This window comes from Chiloscyllium punctatum, chromosome 1 (genome assembly GCF_047496795.1).
Source record: "Chiloscyllium punctatum isolate Juve2018m chromosome 1, sChiPun1.3, whole genome shotgun sequence".
Taxonomy (NCBI): domain Eukaryota; kingdom Metazoa; phylum Chordata; class Chondrichthyes; order Orectolobiformes; family Hemiscylliidae; genus Chiloscyllium; species Chiloscyllium punctatum.
In genome coordinates, this window is record NC_092739.1 from 164,260,089 (window position 1) to 164,278,796 (window position 18,708).

The following is an 18,708-nucleotide window of genomic DNA, read 5'->3' on the forward strand; positions in this document are numbered from 1 at the left end:
GTGATAGGTGGGCAAAAGTAGGCAGTGATGGTGATAGGTTGGTGGGAAGTGTGAAGTGGATTGGTGGGAAGGAAGATGGACAGACTGGTCAGGTCAAGAGGCCGGAGAGTTGGATCTGGGAAGGGGTGAGGGGAGGGGAGATTGGGAATGTTGATGCCATGTGGTTGTAGGCTCCCAATGCGGAAGATGAGGTGTTCCTCCTCCAGTTTGTGGGCGGCCCTTAATGGACATGTCCTCAGGGGAGGTTAGAGGTGGATGGCCACTGGAAGATGGGGTTGGTTGGTGTGTACAGACCAGAGATGTTCCCTGAACCACTCTCCGAGTTTGCGCTCAGTCTCTCCGTTGCAGAGGAGACCACATCGAGAGCAACGGATGCAGTAAATGAGGTTGGAGGATGTACAAGTAAATCTCTACTGGGTTTGGAATGACCCTTTGAGGCCATGGGCAGAGGTGAGAAGGGAGGTGTGGGCGTAGATTTTGAACCTCTTACGGCAGTAGGAGAAGGTGCCCTACCTCCCCCTTCCCTCTATTTATCTCTCAGTCCCCCTCCCCTGTCTTAATGAATGGGCCTGCCCAAAACATCAACTCTCTCGCTCCTCGGATGTTGCCTGACCTGCTGTGCTTCTCCATTAGGATGGGCTGGTCAGGATATCTGCCTGAAGATTACTCAACAAAGGAAGAAGGGTGAGAATTTTCCAGAAGAACAATGCAGAGAGAAAACCAGGATTAAGTCCGTCAGCAAGCCACAGAGCGAGCAGTACACAGAGATGAGTGGGACACCACTGATTCAGGCAACATTCCACAGACTTCCTGCTACTTTTCTGTGGTAGGTGGAGCTAAGATAGGGAAATGTCTGTTTCAAGGCACAACTCTATCGTGTGAAAGAAGAGATTTGTTTTATCTTTGGCCTGCAAGGCTTCCTGTTTTGTTGCACAAAATTATTGCACATTCCTGCATTGACACCCTGGCTCAGTTTCCCTGATAGATTTACTCATACTCTGGATTCGTGGGGCTGGAAGAGCACAGCAGTTCAGGCAGCACCCAAGGAGCTTCTTGGAAGCTGCCTGAACTGCTGTGCTCTTCCAGCACCACAAATCCAGATTTACTCATATGTTCACTCACAGGATTATGGACACCTCTGACTAGGCCAGCATTTATTGCCCATCCTTAATTGCCCAGAGGACAGTTAAGAGTCAACTACATCACTGTGGGAGTGGAGTCACATGTAGGCCAGACCAGGTAAGGATGGAAGTTTCCTTCCCTAAAGTGAACCAGGTAAGTTTTTTGCCAACAGTCGTTTCATGATTAGAGCCTCAGATTCTTTATTGAATTCAAATGCCACCATGTGCCGTAGTGGGATTTGAACCTGGCGTGCCCCGGGCATTAGCTGAGTTTCTGGGTTATCAGTGATAATCCCACGGGTATCATTGTCTCCCTTGTTGATGTACACAATACAAATTCTCAGTGGGTCAAACCCCCATCACAGTTAGGGAGTGCAAATCCCTCCCCACTTAAGCACAAAATTTAAGGTTAATGTTCTGCAACAGTGCTGAGGGATATAGGAACAGGAGTAGACCATTCAGCCCATCAAGCCTGCCCCACCATTCAGGTCAAGCGTGGCCAATCAAAGACATCAATGTCTTTCCCCCACTTCAACTCGACGTCCCTGTACACCACACTGGGAATCGGAAATGTCCAATCTCTGCCTCAAACATACTTAAAGATTGAGCAACCGCAGATCTCTGGGGATAGAGAATTCCTAATATTCACCATTCTCTGAGTAGATTGATTCTTGAGGGGGCTGTCTTTATTGTTAAATAAGAGACCTGTCGCAGGTGGATACGGCAATTCTCCACAACACGATCACAAAGAAGGCTGTGCGGCTTTGGAGGGCAGAGCTAAAAGGGACCCAAGGGGCAATGTTTTCTCACTCACATCCCAAGCAAGAATAGAGAATAGAAACGAGCATCCTTGTGAAGGCTGTAAGTGTCGTGTCGTGGGTGTGTTATGGAGGAAGTGGTACAGTAGCGGGAGGACATCAAACCCTAATATTGGTTGTGGGAAGTCAAATTTGCATCAGAAAAGAGTGGGTAGGGATAACTTGCATTTCCAAAACAGTTTTCCCAACTCCAGGACATCCAGGACACTTTAACACCAAAGAAGCTGCACGTTTACATTTCACTTTTAGTGTCTTACAGTCATAGAGACGTGCAGCACAGAAACAGATCCTTTGGTCCAACGCGTCTATCCTAGCCAGATATCACAACCCAATCTAGTCCCAGCTGCCAGCACTTGGCCCATATCCCTCTAAACCCTTCCTGTTCATGTACCCATCCAGATGTCTTTTGCAATTGTACCAGCCTCCACCACTTCCTCCAGCAGCTTATTCCATACACGCACCACCCTCTGCGTGAAAAGGTTGCCCACTAGGTCCCTTTCACATCTTTGCCCTCACCCTAAACCTATGCCCTCTAGTTGTGGATTCCCCCACCCCAGGGAAAAGACCTTGTCTATCTATCCTATCCATGCCCCTCATGATTATATAAACCTCTATAAGGTCACCCCTCAGCCTCCGACGCTCCAGGGAAAACAGCCCCAGCCTGTTCAGCCTCTCCCTGTAGCTCAGATCCTCCAACCCTGGGCAACACTCTTACAAATCTTTTCTGAACCCTTTCAAGTTCCACAACACCCTTCCTTTGACCATAATGAATGGCAAAGCCATCTTAATGGCCTACTCCTGATCCTGTTTTGTATGTTTCTAAAGTTTATTTGAGCCTTCAGGAGAAGGGGAGATTTCTTAATATTTTGTACTTTCCTCTGACCTTGTAATTAAAAGGTAAAAGTTGACCATGCTCTCCCACAATAGTGGTCTGACAGTGTGTTTATAAACAGCAGACAATTTATGGGCCAGCACACAGATCAGAAGCCAGATTCCATTTGTTCAAGCCCAGAGTTTCGTCATTAACATCGTCTGAGAGGAAGTTCCCTTCCTGTTTGTGAACTCTTGGAAAGAGCACAACAGGAAGGAGTGAGATATTACTGTTGATGAATGAAACAACTACTTTCAGATAGATGACTAACCACAAAACTTCCTCAAATTCATCAGCTTATTTCGACATAGTTTTCTTTAGAGCAGAAAAGCTGGGAATTGGAAATACATAACCAATGAACACTCTCTCCAGGAGAGGGACAGCACAGGGTTATATACAGAGTAAAGCTCCCTCTACACTGTTCCCATCAAACACTCTCTGGACAGGGACTGTACGGGGTTAGATACAGAGTAAAGCTTCCTCTACACTGTCCCCATCAAACACTTCCAGGACAGAGACAGCACAGGGTTAGGTACAGAGTAAAGCTCTCTCTACACTGTCCCATCAAACACTCCCAGGACAGGGACAGCACGGGGTTAGATACAGAGTAAAGCTCCCTCTACACTGTCCCCATCAAACACTCCCAGGACAGAGACAGCACAGGGTTAGATACAGAGTAAAGCTCTCTCTACACTGTCCCCATCAAACACTTCCAGGACAGAGACAGCACAGGGTTAGGTACAGAGTAAAGCTCTCTCTACACTGTCCCCACCAAACACCCCCAGGACAGGGACAGCACGGGGTTAGATACAGAGTAAAGCTCCCTCTACACTGTCCCCATCAAACACTCCCAGGACAGAGACAGCACAGGGTTAGATACAGAGTAAAGCTCTCTCTACACTGTCCCCATCAAACACTCCCAGGACAGAGACAGCACAGGGTTAGATACAGAGTAAAGCTCTCTCTACACTGTCCCCACCAAACACTCCCAGGACAGGGACAGCAGGGGGTTAGATACAGAGTAAAGCTTTCCCTGCACTGTCCTCATCAAACACTCCCAGGACAGGGACAGCACAGGGTTAGGTACAGAGTAAAGCTCTCTCTACACTGTCCCATCAAACACTCCCAGGACAGGGACAGCAGGGGGTTAGATACAGAGTAAAGCTTTCCCTGCACTGTCCTCGTCAAACACTCCCAGGACAGGGACAGCACAGGGTTAGGTACAGAGTAAAGCTCTCTCTACACTGTCCCATCAAACACTCCCAGGACAGGGACAGCACAGGGATCGGGACAGAGTAAAGCTCACTCTAAACAGTCCCCATCAAACACCACCAGGACAGGAACAGCACAGGGTTAGATACAAAGTTAACCTCCCTCTACACTGTCTCCATCAAACACTTCCAGGACAGGGACAGCATGGGGTTAGATACAGAGTAAAGCTCCCTCTACACTGTCCCCATCAAACACCCACAAGGCAGGGACAGCACAGGGTTAGATACAGAGTAAAGCTCCCTCTACACTGTCTCCATCAAACACTCCCAGGACAGGGACGGCATGGGGTTAGATACAGAGTAAAGCTCCCTCTACACTGTCCCTATCATACAATCCCAGGACAGAAACAGCACAGGGTTAGGTACAGAGTAAAGCTCCCTTTGCACTGTCCCCATCAAACTTTCCCAGGACAGGAACAGCACGGGCCATACACAGAGAAAAGCTCCCTCTACACTGTCCCCATCAAACATTCCCAGGACAGGGACAGCACGGGATTAGATACAGAGTAAAGATCCCTCTACACTGTCCCCATCAAACACTCCCAGACAGTGACACCACGGAGTTAGATACAAAGTAAGCCTTTCTCTACCCTGTCCCATTGAACACTTACAATTCCATCCCCCTTTCATGGGAACAAACTCCACTAGCTTTCTGTGAAGGGATCATAGATTAAATAATGCAGAGGTGGTTTAATGTTTGGAACAGGTTAACCAGAGGGAATGTTCGAGAGCTGTACAGATATTAAACCTGGGACATGTTATGTGTTGTACACAGAGAACATTCCAGACAGATTCAGAGGCAATGTCATTTAAATGGAGGTGTTTCCATTGTTTGTAGCTGGCTTAGTAGTTGAGTGGTTTGGAGAATGACTGTGTGTGTGTGTGAGCGAGAGAGACAGTGAGAGAAACAGAGTGTGTATGTGTGAGAGAGTGTGTGTGTTTGTGAGAGAGTGTCTGTGTGTGTGTATATGTATTTGTGTGGGTGAGCGTGCGTACATGTTTGTGTGTGCGTGTATACAACAGTGTCTGTGTATTTGTGTGTGATGGTGCGTGTGTGTGTGCACATATGTGTGAGTGTGCGTGTCTGTGTCTCTGTGTGTCTATGTCTGTGTTTGTTTGAGTGTGTGCGTGTAACTCCATGATGGAGGCTGTTTGATGTGGTGTCACTGGATGAGCAAGCCTCAAATCGATGTACATCAGATTTACAACTGCGGTCAACCATCGTGAAACTAAACTCCCAGAAAAAGCTGCTGAGCAGACTGTGTTCGAAACAAACCATACAATCAGTCCTCAATTTGCCTGAACCTGTGCAGATTCTCATACACTTCAACATGCCGTGTCTTGAAGCAGTCTGAAGCCAAAAGCAGCTTATCATTATCCAACATTAAGTAAGCCCTTCCATTGACGAAGGGCTTGTGTGCATTGACTGAAGAAGATGGGAGTCTGCACCTGAGAGCTTCTGATGGTGGTGACCGAAATGATTAAAAGGTTCAGACAGAAGCTCAGATGGTCAGACAATGTGTCAGCATGAGAGCTAGGAGTGAGATAAGGAGGAATTTCTTCACTCAGAGAGTTGTTAGGTTTTGGAATGTGCTGTCTGGCAGGCTGGTGGAGGTGGATTCCATCAGGGGGTTTCAAAAGAGAGATGGATAGGTATTTGAAAGTGATAAAGTTAGAGGATTACAGGGGCTGGAGAATGGGACCAGCTGGGTAGCTCTTTCAGGAGTTTACATTTTAAGACTTAACTTTAGAGTATAAGAACCTAAAAGCAAAGTTTTAGATAATCTATAGTCCTAAGCATAATCTTAGAAATTTAATAGTTTAAGTTAATTCTTAGTATTTTAATATTTATCCTTTTAGTCAATAAAGTTTGTTTTGATTGCACTGGTAATGGTGGTAGGTAATGGGTGATAAACCAAAAAAAACTTCACAGAAATACATCAGATTAATTAACCAAATGGTTAAAGTCCCTACAGTGCAGGGACAGGCCCTTCAGCCCAACAAGTCCGCACCAACCCTCCAAAGAGTAACCCATTCCCCTATTCCCCACTAATGCACAATTCATCTAACCTGCACATTGTTGGTTTGTGGAAGGAAACCAGAGCAAACCCACGCAAACACGGGGTGAATGTGCAAACTCCACCCAGACAGTCACCCAAGGCTAGAATCGAACTTAGGATGCTGGTGCTGCAAGGCAGCAGTGTTAACCACTGAGCCACCATGCCACCTGCTAACTCTGGCTCCATCTACCTTCATTTGGTGAGCTTGTTTTTCCTGTTGCGAACATTGTCACTGACAAATGACAGAAAAGCTCGACATAGACACTACATTGTAGGTACTGTGTTAAAATAGCTGGTACACGACACAATGGGTCAAATGGCCTCCGTAAAATATCTGTTATTTTAATAGAATCAATAGGTGCAGATTGGCTAAGCTAACTGAAGAAAAACGCATTTTGCGCAAGTAATTGAGATTTGGAATGGACTACCTAATAAGGTGTTGGAAACAGGGTCAATGACAGTGGTGTCATGGGAATATCACTGGATTTATAATCCTGCGCGAATTCTCCAGGGATATGGGTTCCAAATGCATTGTGCTAGTGGGTAGACGTTATACACAGTAGTGAGTTTAACACAGGCTGAATAAATCACAAGTCACCTCCTACCTGTTTCTACCCATCGTTTCATGGTCCTTCACCACGATTTGGATCTCTGAACTTGCATCCAGCGGCGTTCCTTTCAAATCCCATTCAAAACCCTGTGTGCAAGGATCAACACTGAGTTCAATGCAATCGCAACAAGAATCCAAACAGAAGCAGCACGCAAGATTCGACACAGCTAAGCACTAACATGAAACAGCATTTCTATAGCACCTATTACCACATTCTAAAGTTCCTCACAGCCAGTGAAGTACTCTTGCAGTCATGCTGGCATGTCGGAGTGCAAAAACTAATTTGCGAGGTGTCACTAGTAGTGATATATCAATGCAATAACCTGTTTTGTTTTTAAGTGATGTGGGTTAACAGGTAAACATTGGCCTGGACACAGTCATAGAGTCATAGAGATGTACAGCATGGAAACAGACCCGTCGGTCCAACCCGTCCAGATATCCCAACCCAATCTCGTCCCTCCTGCCAGAACCCGGCCCATATCCTTCCAAACCCTTCCTATTCATATACCCATCCAGTTGACTTTTAAATGGTACAATTGTACCACCTCCACCACTTCCTCTGGCAGTTCATTCCATCCACGTACCCCCCTCTGTGTCAGTCCACCTTTCTCCAAAACAGCCATATTCAGATCTTGAATGTCATAGGATCGTACAGTGCAAAAGGCCCTTCGGCCCATTGAGACTGGATCACCAAAACTACACTAAATCTGCATGAGCCTCACTTTAGATCAGGAATGTGCAAACCTACGAATAAAAGTATTTGATGACCCTGCCTCCAGCACTCCCTGAGAATGAATGTTCCACAAAGGCAAGACCCTCTGAAAGAAAAAAAAATTCTCCTCACCTCTGATTGAAAGGGTGACCCTTAATTTGCAACATCCTCTCCCAGTTCGAGTCTCCCCTACAAAGGAAACCATCCTCTCAGCATGCCTCCCTGCCAAGTCACCTCAGGATCTTATCTGCTTCAATACAATCACTTCTTATTCTCCTCAATATCACAGTCCCAACCTGTCCAACGCTTCCACAGCAGATGATCCGTTCATCCCAGGAATCCATTAATCGCCAACACTCCACTTCCTAACGAAATGCAGTAAGTCCATAAAGATGTTTCACAATATTTAGAGATGCACTCTGGAAGGCATTCTACCCAGGTGCTTCACAGCTTGGTCTGGCAACTGCTCTGCCCAGAACTGTAAGAGACTACAGAGAGTTGTGAAAACAGCCCAGTCCATCACACAAGCCAAACTTCCATCCATTGGCTCCATCGATGCTCCCCGCTGCCTTGGGAAGGCAGCCAACATCATCAAAGACCCCTACCCCTACCCCCTGGTCATAATCTCTTCTGACCTCTTACATCAGGCAGAAGATACAAAAGCTTAAACCCACATACCAAAAGATTCAAGAACAGCCTCTTCCCTGCTATTATTAAACTTCTGAATAGACCTCTCAAATTTTAAATTTAATGTTGATCTATCTCTTTGTGCACCTTCTCTGCAGCCGTAACATTATATTCCTCGTTCTGTTCTATTCTCATCATGTTGTCTGTCTGGTTTGACCTGTCTGTCTGGCACCCAAAACAAGACTTTTCACTGTACCTCAGTACATGTGACAATAATAAATCAAATCAAAGCAAATCAACAAGTGAACCTTCTCTGCTTCAAAAACCATGATAGAAATGACCTCTAGGTTTAACAAGCCTTTTTCTCATATTGTTTGAGGATATCATTTGTAGCAATGATCAAGGAGAGTCAGTGGATGTGGTGTATTTGGATTTTCAGGAGCCTTTCAATAATGTCCCAGGAAAGAGACGTGTTCAAAATTAGAGGTCACTGGATTATGACAACACACTGGGATGGACTGAGGATTGGAAGGAAATAGTAGGAATAAATGGGTCACTCTCAGGATGATAAATAAAGAGACCAAAACTTTCCACAGTAGCCTCGATGTGGTCCCCATTCAGATCATAAAACGTAGGAGCAAATTTAGGCCATTCAGCCCATCAGTCTACGATCATGGCTGATATGTCTCTCAACTCCATTCTCCTGCCTTCTCTCTGTAACCTCTGAACCCCTTATTAAGCAAGACCCTATCTATCTCTGTCTTAAATACACTCAATGACTTACCCTCCCCAGCCCTCTGTGGCAATGAGTTCCACAGATTCCCCACCCTCTGGCTGAAGAAATTCCTCCTCATCTCAGTTCGAAAGGGTCATCCCTTCACTCTGAGGCTGTGCCCTCAGGTCCTAGTCTCTCCTATTTGTGGAAACATCTTCCCCACATCCACTCTATCCAGGCCTCTCAGTATTCTGGAAGTTTCAATCAGATCCCCCACTCATCCTGGAAAACTCCATCGAGTTACAGACCCAGAGTCTTCAATCACTGGGCCAGCATTTAGCCCATCCCAGAGGGCATTGCTGAAGTCACATGTAGGCCAGACTTTGTAAGGACAGCAGTTTCCTTCTCTAAGGGGCATTGGTAAACCAGATGGGTTCGCTTCACTGGAACATTGCAGCAGGCCGAGGACTGAAATATTAACTTGAAAGCAATTTGCAAGTTCCTCACCTCATTCCAGACCGGGTTTAAATTGTTCTTAATAACCTTGGTCTTCTTCTTTACACCTGAAATGGAAGATAAAAGTCCATCAGTTAAAGTGCCGAAGAGGAAGAAGATGGCTTTTATAAGCAAGTGTCCTCCTTGGATCAGAGCAGGTTAAGGGTGGGTAGGCCATCAGGCAGAAACTTTAACTGAACAATAAGAGATTCCACTGGCAGGAAGATCAATAATCACAGTAAACAGGTTTCATTTAGCTGATAAAAGCAGCAGAGAGGAAACAGGGAGTCTTTTTATTTAGACACAGTGACTTGTTGTGATCTGGAGTGCACTGTTGTAAAGGGGAGTGGAAATAGGTCCGAGGGGATTTGTGATGATTACAGTGCTGTGAGGGAAGAGTAGCAAGCTGGGAATAATTGGACAGATGATTACAAGCACCAGCACGGACAGGAGGCACTGAATTGCTAGCACTGATGCCATTTTGCAATACAGTGTGTTCAACAATGAAATGGCCATCACACCCATCGATCGTATTAGAAACATAGAACATAGAACATTCAGCCCTCGATGTTGTGCCGGCCTTCTATCCTACCCTAAGATCAGACGAACCAACATGCCGTTCATTGTATTATCTTCCATGTGCCTATCCAAGAGTCACTTAAATGTCTCTCATGTCTCTGACTCTACTACGACCACTAGCAGTGCATTCCACACACCCACAACTGTCTGTGTAAAGAACCTATCTCTGACATCTCTCCTAAACATTCCTCCAATCACCTTGAAATTATGCCCACTATTGATAGCCATTTCCACTTTGGGAAAACGTCTCTGGCTATCCACTCTATTTATGCCTCTCATCATCTTGTATACCTCTCTCAAGTCACCTCTCATCCTTCTTCACTCCAATGATAAACGCTCTAGCTCCCTCAACCTTTCTTCATAAGACATGCCCTCCAATCCAGGCAGCATCCTGGTAAATCTCCTCTGCACCCTCTCTAAAGCTTCCACATCTTTCCTGTAATGAGGCGACCAGAACTGAACACAATATTCCAAGTGTGGTCTAACCAGGGCTGTATTGAGTTGCAGCATAACTTCATGGCTCTTAATGAAAACCAAAACCGAAACCAAATCCTATCAATGTGGATGCCAACTATGATCGGTCTGTGGACAGATCCCTCTGTTCCTTGGCACTGCGAAGAATCTGCATTCAAATCCGACTATCCAAAGTGAGACATTTCACACTTTTCCAGGTTGAACTCCATCTGCCACTTATCAGCCCAGCTCTGTATCCTGTCAATGTCCTGTTGCAACCCACAACAGCCCTACACTCTACCCCCAACTCCACCAACCTTCATGTCATCGACAAACTTATTAACCCACCCTTCCACTTCCTCATCCAAATCATTTACAAAAATCACAAAGAGAAGAGGTCCCAGAACTGATTCCCTGCAGAACACCATTGATCACTGAGCTCCAGGCTGAGTACTTTCCATGTACCACCACTCTCTGTCTTCTATGGGCCAGCCAATTCTGTATGAGGACAGCCAGACTTTCCTGTACCCCATGCCATCTGACTTTCTGAATGAGCCTACCATGGGGAACCTTATCAAACGTCTTGCTAAAATTCATGTACATCACATCCACTGCTCTACCTTCATCAATGTGTTTTGTCACATCCTCAAAGAATTCAATAAGAATTGTAAGGCATGGCCTGCCCCTCCCAAAGCCATGCTGACTAATTGTAATCAAACTATGTTTTTTTCCAAAAATCATAAATCCTGTCTCTCAGAAACCTCTCCAATACTTTGCCCACCACTGATGTAAGACTGTAATTCCCAGAATTATCCCACTTCCCTTTCTTGAACAAAGGAATAGCATTTGCCACCCTCCAATCATTTGGCGCTACTCTAATGAACAGTGAAGCCACAGAGATCATCGCCAAAGTTGCAGCAATCTCGCCCTCACTTCCTGTAGTAACCTCGGGTATATCCCGTCTGGCCCAGGGGATTGATCTATACTTACGTTTTCAAATTTTTCAGCACATCCTCCTTCTTAACATCAACCTGTTCGAGGATATCTGTCTGTCCTCAGAAACATCAAGGCCCCTCTCAGTCATGAATATTGAAGCAAAGTATTCATTAAGGCTCTCCCCTACCTCCTCCAACTCGAGGCACAAGTTCCCTTCACCATCCCTGATTGGCCCTGCCCTCAGTCTGCCCATCCTTATGTTCCTCACATAAGTGTAGAAGGCTTTGGGGTTTTCTTTAAACCTACCTGCTCAAGCTTTTTCATGGCCCCTTCTAGCTCTCCTAAGTCCATTCTTCAGTTTCTTCATGGCTACCTTGTAACCCTGTAGAGCCCTGTCTGACCTTTGCCTCCTTAACCTTAAGTAAGCTTCCTTCTTCCTCTTGACTAGATATTCCACATCCCTTATCAAAACGTGTGGTGCTGGGAAAGCACAGGTGGTCAGGCAGCATCCAAGGACCAGGAGAGTTGACGTTTCAAGCATAAACTCTTCATCAGGAATTAGGGGAATGGCTAAAGGGGGCTGGGAAATAAATTGGAGGGGTGTGGGGCTGGTAGCAATAGGTCAGAGCCAAGTTGGGAGGTTAGATCTGGAATAAAGTGAGAGGAGGGGAAATTAGCATAGCCAACTCACCTAACCTGCACATATTTGGATTGTGGGAGGAAACCCACACATACAGAGGGAGAATGCGCAAACTCCACAGAGACAGCTCCCCAAGGCTAGAATTGAACCTGGGTCCCTGGTGCTGTGAGACAGCAGTGCTAACCACTGAGCCACCATGCCACCCCATATCATAACGACTGCACCTTTGCACTATCAAGTGCCTATCCCGCCTCACTGACTCTCTGCATACTATATCTAGCTGTTCATTACCAACTCCATCCTCTGATCCATAGCCCTGGTTCCCAACCCCCTGCCAATCTAGTTTAAACCCTCCCGAAGAGCTCTAGCAAACCTCCTACCCAGGATATTGGTGCCCCTCCAGTTCAGGTACAACCTGTATTGTGTTGTACAAACTTCTCGAAGACCAGCACCCACTCACATTCACTCCATGTTTACCATCTCTATAACTCCGTTCAAACCAAATCAATTGCCACTTTTAATCTAACAAAGGAAAGGTAGTATTGCTCATAGTCTTGATAGCTCCTCAATGCAAGCTTGGCATGTCTGGGACATGGCCTTTTCTCTCAGTTGCCAATCATGGCTGCCACCTTAATCACTGCAGCTACCTACAAACTCCAACACAATAAAACACACAAGCAATCCCAGAAAAAAGCTGTGTTACTGTCCACTATCCCCACACTCATCTCGATCCCTGTCAACTATTCCCCATTCCCTTCTGTATTCCTGATGAAGGGCTTTTGCCTGAAACATCGATTTTCCTGCTTCTCGGATGCTGCCTGACCTGCTGTGCTTTTCCAGCACTACTCTAATCTTGCCCCTTCTGTATTGATGTCCATTATTCCTTACTCCCTTCTGTATCCATGTTCATTACTGCCCATTCCCCTCTCTATTCCTGATTCCCATCTCGATCCCAGTTGACTATTCCCCACTCTCAGCTCTATCCTTGTCTATTATTCCCCATTCCTTTCTGTATCCCATCTCTATCCAGTCCACTGTTACCCATTCCCCTCTTTATCCGTGTTCATCATTCCCTATTCCCATGTATATCCACTTCCACCTTTCCCCACTCCCTGTCCATTATTCCCTATTCCTCTCTATCCCTCTCCAGCTTTCCCCAATCCCCTCTGTATCCATGTTCACTATTCCCTTCAAACATTGTATTCATGTCCACTATTAACATAGTAACACAGAATATAGAAGATAGAGGCAGGAGTAGGCCATTTGGCCCTTCGAGTTTATACCACTATTCATTATAGTCAAGGCTGATCATTCAGTTCAACATACTAATCCCACCCTCCCCCAAATCCCTTGATACCTTTACCTACAAAAGCTATGTCTACCTCCTTCTTGAAAACACATAATCTTTTGCCTCATTTTCTATGGAAGAGAATTCAGTAGAGTCACCACTTCCTGGTGGAAGGAATTTCGCCTCATCCCAGTCCTGAAAGGTTTACCCCTTATCCTTGAACAATGACCCCTGGTACTGGACTCCCTCACTATCAGGAACATCTTTCCTGCATCTTACCTGTTAGAATTTTATAGTTTTCTATGAGATGCTTCTCATTATGTGATGATAGAGTCATAGAGATCTCCAGCACCCTTTGGTCCAACCTGTCCATGCCAATCCGATATCCTAACCTAATCTAGTCCCATTTGCCAGAATTTGTCCCATATCCCTCCAAACCCTTCCTATTCCTATATCCATCCAAATGCCTGTTAGATGTTGTAATTGTACCAGCCTCCACCACTTCCTCTGGCAGCCGATTTCATAATCACACCACCCTCTGCGTGAAAAAGTTGCCCGTTAGGTCCCTTTTAAATCTTTCCCCTCTCACCCTAAACTTATGCCCTCTAGTTCTGGACTCCCCCACCCCAGGGAAAAGACCATGTTTATTTAGCCTATCCATGCCCCACATGATTTTATAAACCTCTATAAGGTCACCCCTCAGCCTCTGACGCTCCAAGGAAAACAGCCCCAGCCTATTCAATCTCTCCCTGTAGCTCAAAGCTGCAAACTCTGGCAACATCCTTGTAAATCTTTTCTGAATCGTTTCATGTTTCACAACATCTTTCCTATAGCAGGGAGACCAGAATTGCACACAGTATTCCAAAAGTGGCCTCACCAATGTTCTGTACAGCTGCAACTTGACGACACAACTCCTATACTGACCAATAAAGGAACGCCGCATTCACTATCCTATCTATCTGTGACACTAATTCCAAGGAACTATGAATCTACACTCCAAGGTCTCTTTGTTCAGCAACACTCCCCAGGGCCTTCCCATTAAGTGTCTGAGTTCCGTCCTGATTTGCCTTTCCAAACTGCAGCACCTCACATTTATCTAAATTAAACTCCATCTGCCGCTCCTCGGCCCATTAGCCCATCTGATCAAGGTCTGCATTATACTCTGAGGTAACCTTCTCCATGTCCATTACACCTCCAATTTTGATGTCATCTGCAAACTTACTAACCATACCTCCTGTGTTCACATCCAGATCATTTTGTTAATTCTTCCAAAATCCAGTAACTACAATCCTAACTGACTCAATCTCTCCTCATATGTCAGTCCTGCTATCCCAGCAAACAATTTGGTAAATGTTCGATGTACTCCATCTGCAGCAAGAGCGTCCATCCTCAGATAGGAGACCAAAACTGTGCACAATATTACACGTATGGTCTCACCAAGGCCCTGTACAATTGCAGCAAGGCATCCCTACTCTTGTAGGAGAAAGTGAGGACTGCAGATGCTGGAGATCAGAGTCGAGACGCTGGTGCTGGAAAAGCACAGCAGCTCAGGCAGCATCCGAGGGGCAGGAGAATTGATGTTTCGGGCAAGACCCCTTCATCAGGGTGCGCTTCTTTATTCCTGCGGCACCTGCACGCTTACATTCAGGACACCCAGGTCTCATTGCACATTCCCCTGTCTCAGCACATAGCCATTCAGATAATAATCTGCTTTCCTGTTTAATACCAAAGTGGATAACCTCCCGCATTATGCTCCAATCCCCACAGTATCCCCCACTGTTCACCATTCCCCACCCCTCTGAGACCATAACATACCAGAGCAAATTCAATCCAGTCCACTATTCCCTATTCCCTGCTGTATTCCTGTCCCCTGCTCCCCATTCCCAGTTGTACCCCTGTCTGCCATTCTCCATTTCTCCATTGTATCCCTGTTCCCTCTTCCCCATTCCCCATTATATCCCTGTTCACTATTCCCCATTCCCGCTGTATTCCCATCCTCTATTCCTTGTTCCCAGCTCTATTATGTCCAGAATTCCCCATTCCCTGGTGAATCGCTGCCCACCAGTTCCTCACTATGATATCTGTGTCCACTATTCCCCATTCCCGGCAACTTAACTTGTCATGAACACTCTCCTGCAGGAGCCTGGGTTAAACTGTAAATATACCTTCACAAAGAAAGAAAGAACAATGAACAGTCCCTTCGGCCCATCAAGCTTGTGCCAACACATGACGACTTTCTAAACTAAAGATCTTCTGCCTCTGATACCCCTCCATTCCCTGCCTATTCATGTATCTGTAAAGGTGCCTCTTTAGCATGGCTTTTGTACCATCTCCAACACCCCCATTGGTAGTGCATTACCACTTTCTATGTAAAAGAAACCTGTCTCTCATACCTCCTTCAAACTTACCCCCCTTTCATCAGAAACCAATATCCCTTGTTAATTGGCATTTCTACCCCGGGCCAAAGACTATCCATTCTAACCAACACTCTCATAATTTTGTAAGTAAGGTTGACCAAGATGACTTTCTTTGAAGAGTGGCCAAGGACAGATGGGTTGCATGAACTGGGTCAATCGTTGCTCTTGTAAAGAGCCAGCAGCGAGATGTCTGACTGAACAACTTCTTCCTGCTCTGGAACGGTTTTACCATGCAACATTCTCTGGAGATTGGAAGAAAGGATGGTGATCTCATCGCAACTCAAAACCATTTGAGGACTTCATGGGAGAGAAGCTGTGTTGGTTTGGCTGGAGAGCTGAGGTCATAGGCTCACAGTCATCATCATAAGGGGCCCAGCATTTATGACTCAGAGGCACTTATTTCACTCAATGCATGTGCGTCTTTCGAATTAGCCAGCCCAAGCAGCCCATTGAGTATTCGTAGTCAGAGAGTCACAGAGTCAGACAGCACAGAAAACAGAGCCTTTGGTTCAACCAGTCCATGCCAAAACTAAACTAGTCCCATCTGCCTACATCTTCCCTCCAAACCTTTCTCATTCATGAACTTTAAACGTTGTAAGTATACCTACATCCACTGCTTCCTCAGGAAGTTCATTTCACACACGAATCACTGTGCACAAAAAAACAATCTCCTCTCACCTTAAAAATACGCCCCTGATGAAATCCCCAACCCTGGGGAAAAGACCATTCATCTTAACAATACCACTCATGATTTTATGAATCTCTATAAGATTACCCCTGAACCTCCTACACTCCAGTGAAAAACGTCCCAGCCTCCCCTTCGAACTCAAACCTTCCCTTCCCGGCAACATCCTGAGAAATGTCTTCTGAAGCCTCTCCAGTTTAATACTATCCCTCCTATAGCAGGGCGACCAGGCCTGGACACAGTACGCCAGAAAAGGCCTCACCAGCGTCCTGTAGAAAATCAACAAGGAACCCAAAGAAAGTGGCATCAATGGTGGCACCTGCTCAGCAATGACCTGCTCAGTGACGCCCAGTTTGGGTTCCACCAGAGTCACTGCCCCATCACAATGAAAACAGCTAGAGAGAGAGTCAGTGGTCAGCAATCAGTGCCCTGGGGAACCGGCTTGGAGGTGACAGAAGCTTAGGTATGTCACTGTCATAACGTCATCCAGTATAGAAGAGGCCCTTCAATCCATCACAACTGTGTCTCCTACCTACATTATGCTACTTGTGGGGCTTCAGTTGAGGCATCATCAAGGACCCCTCCCACCCCGGTAATGATCTCCTACACCCTCTTCCATCAGACAGGAGGTACAGAAACCTGAACACACACACCAGCAGGTTCAGGAACAACTTCTTCCCGGTCGGTATTAGACCGATGAATTAGACAGATAATCCTGAGCATGCTAATGTTGAATCCCGCCGAGTGCACGCCATGTGCAAAGTAACCTGAAGCCTCTGTCTAAGTCCCTGTGATTTGTACATCCTTGCTCACTATGATCTGCCTGGCCTGCTCACGAACAAAGCTTTTCACTGTACTTGGTACGTGTGACAAGAAATCAATCAATCAGGCACTGCACAGCCAGGAGTACTGCAGAGGTCGGGACGGGTAATTCGAGGAACAGGGAGGCTGTGGGGTTGGAAACCCCTTCTACAGTCAAATAACCAAGTCTGTGGTCAGCCGCAGACAGTGTGAGTCGGGTGGGGTGGGGGGGGGGAGCGGAGTGACCAAACAGCAACTCGGTCTTCCTCATGTTTAAACTGAAAATCGAGGGAAAGGAAAGGGGAAATGGGGGTGGGGGGAGACTTGTATGGATCCTGAGCAGGGAGGCAATGCCCTTAAAACCAGAGGGATCCTGACTGCAAACATGAACACCAAAGAAAGACTCCCTCAACCCTCAAACAAACGGCCGAGCAGTTCTGTTAATGTTCAGTAATTTTGTTTGGCATCATTTGCAGCACTTGGTCCTTTTTAGGTGGAGGAGTGGGAGGCAGGGCTTCTATATATGGAAACAAAATTTCAGAGTGAAGTCTGAGTCCTTTCTCTATTTCCTGTATCCCGAGGTTATGCAGGGAGAGCTCAGCTTTCCCTCCTCCAGGTCAGGGGAGAGGGGCTGGCCCTTACGACCAGCCACCAGGAAGGGGGCACAGTCTCCACAACTGTCAGGAATCACTGGGCTAATGGAGAAATCCCAGGCAACTTTGAAATAACGGGTTTTGCACAGGACAGAATGAGTGCCACAACATTCAAAACAAACCATTGGGAAAATTGGATGCAGTCCCCGTAAAGTTAATCCATAATACAAGGTTTGACTGAATTATGCCTCAACCCACCCCACACAAGAGTTAGAATTAAGATTCAGAAATCCTTTGCAAGAAAACTCTTTCAAAGCAATTCAACATAACTTTTCAAGGAGGAAATGCCAGAATTGGATAGGCTGTATCAATGGGCTGAATGGTCTGCCTCCTAATGAACTGCACTGTCCTCCAGTCACGCTGACAGCCTCAGCACAGGAAAATTTAACTTGCCCCCTTTTCAATGCAGGGATGCAGAAGTGAAAACAGCATCCCTGTGCCCCGCGCTCACTGCTGCCCGGGTTGGCACACTCAGATTTTCTGTCCTTACCTTTGAAGCTCAGAGTCACGACTGGGTCACTGTGTCTGTCTTTCTTTTCCACATTGGGAAGATTCCTGGCTGAGTGCACAACACATCGCAGCATGCTCTGACTTGACTGGGATGCGTTCCGTGATCAAAATGAGATCCAAAAGCAGTTTTGATACACAGTACGAAAATTTCCAAAACCCCAACCCACACACACACACTCGTAGTTTGATCACCAAGAGCAGAAATACAAATTACAGCTTCTCACACAAAACCCTCACAGGGGAAAGAGTTGCCGTTAATTGTTCCCTTTTCCCAAATGGCAATTCTGGCTCCTCCCAAATTGTAAAAGGGAAAAATGATTAACCCTTGAGGTTCCTGATTTTTGTTTCACTTCTCAAGTTGCACAGGCTTCCTCTTCCTGCATGTAGCCAGCAAGCATCAGAGGAGTGGTAAAAATTCACTTTACTTCATTATCTTAACTCCACTC

At 46.1% G+C, this 18,708-nt stretch overlaps 1 protein-coding gene across 6 annotated transcripts in view; it reads right to left on the reverse strand.

Annotated features, from left to right (window-relative positions):
* dysf (dysferlin, limb girdle muscular dystrophy 2B (autosomal recessive)) overlaps window positions 1–18,708 on the reverse strand; it is a 377,035-nt gene that overhangs the window by 317,285 nt on the left and 41,042 nt on the right. For 5 of the 6 annotated variants that reach the window (XM_072577982.1, XM_072577963.1, XM_072577954.1 and 2 more), the window contains exons 1-3: window positions 18,243–18,476; window positions 9,313–9,368; window positions 6,747–6,838 (exon numbers count right to left, since the gene is read on the reverse strand). In XM_072577982.1, coding sequence (XP_072434083.1) covers window positions 6,747–6,838; window positions 9,313–9,368; window positions 18,243–18,336 — 242 coding nt within the window. In that variant the 5' untranslated portion in view covers window positions 18,337–18,476. Of the gene's footprint in view, window positions 1–6,746; window positions 6,839–9,312; window positions 9,369–18,242; window positions 18,477–18,708 lie in introns of those variants that run through there. The other variant, XM_072577935.1, reaches the window with a different exon arrangement.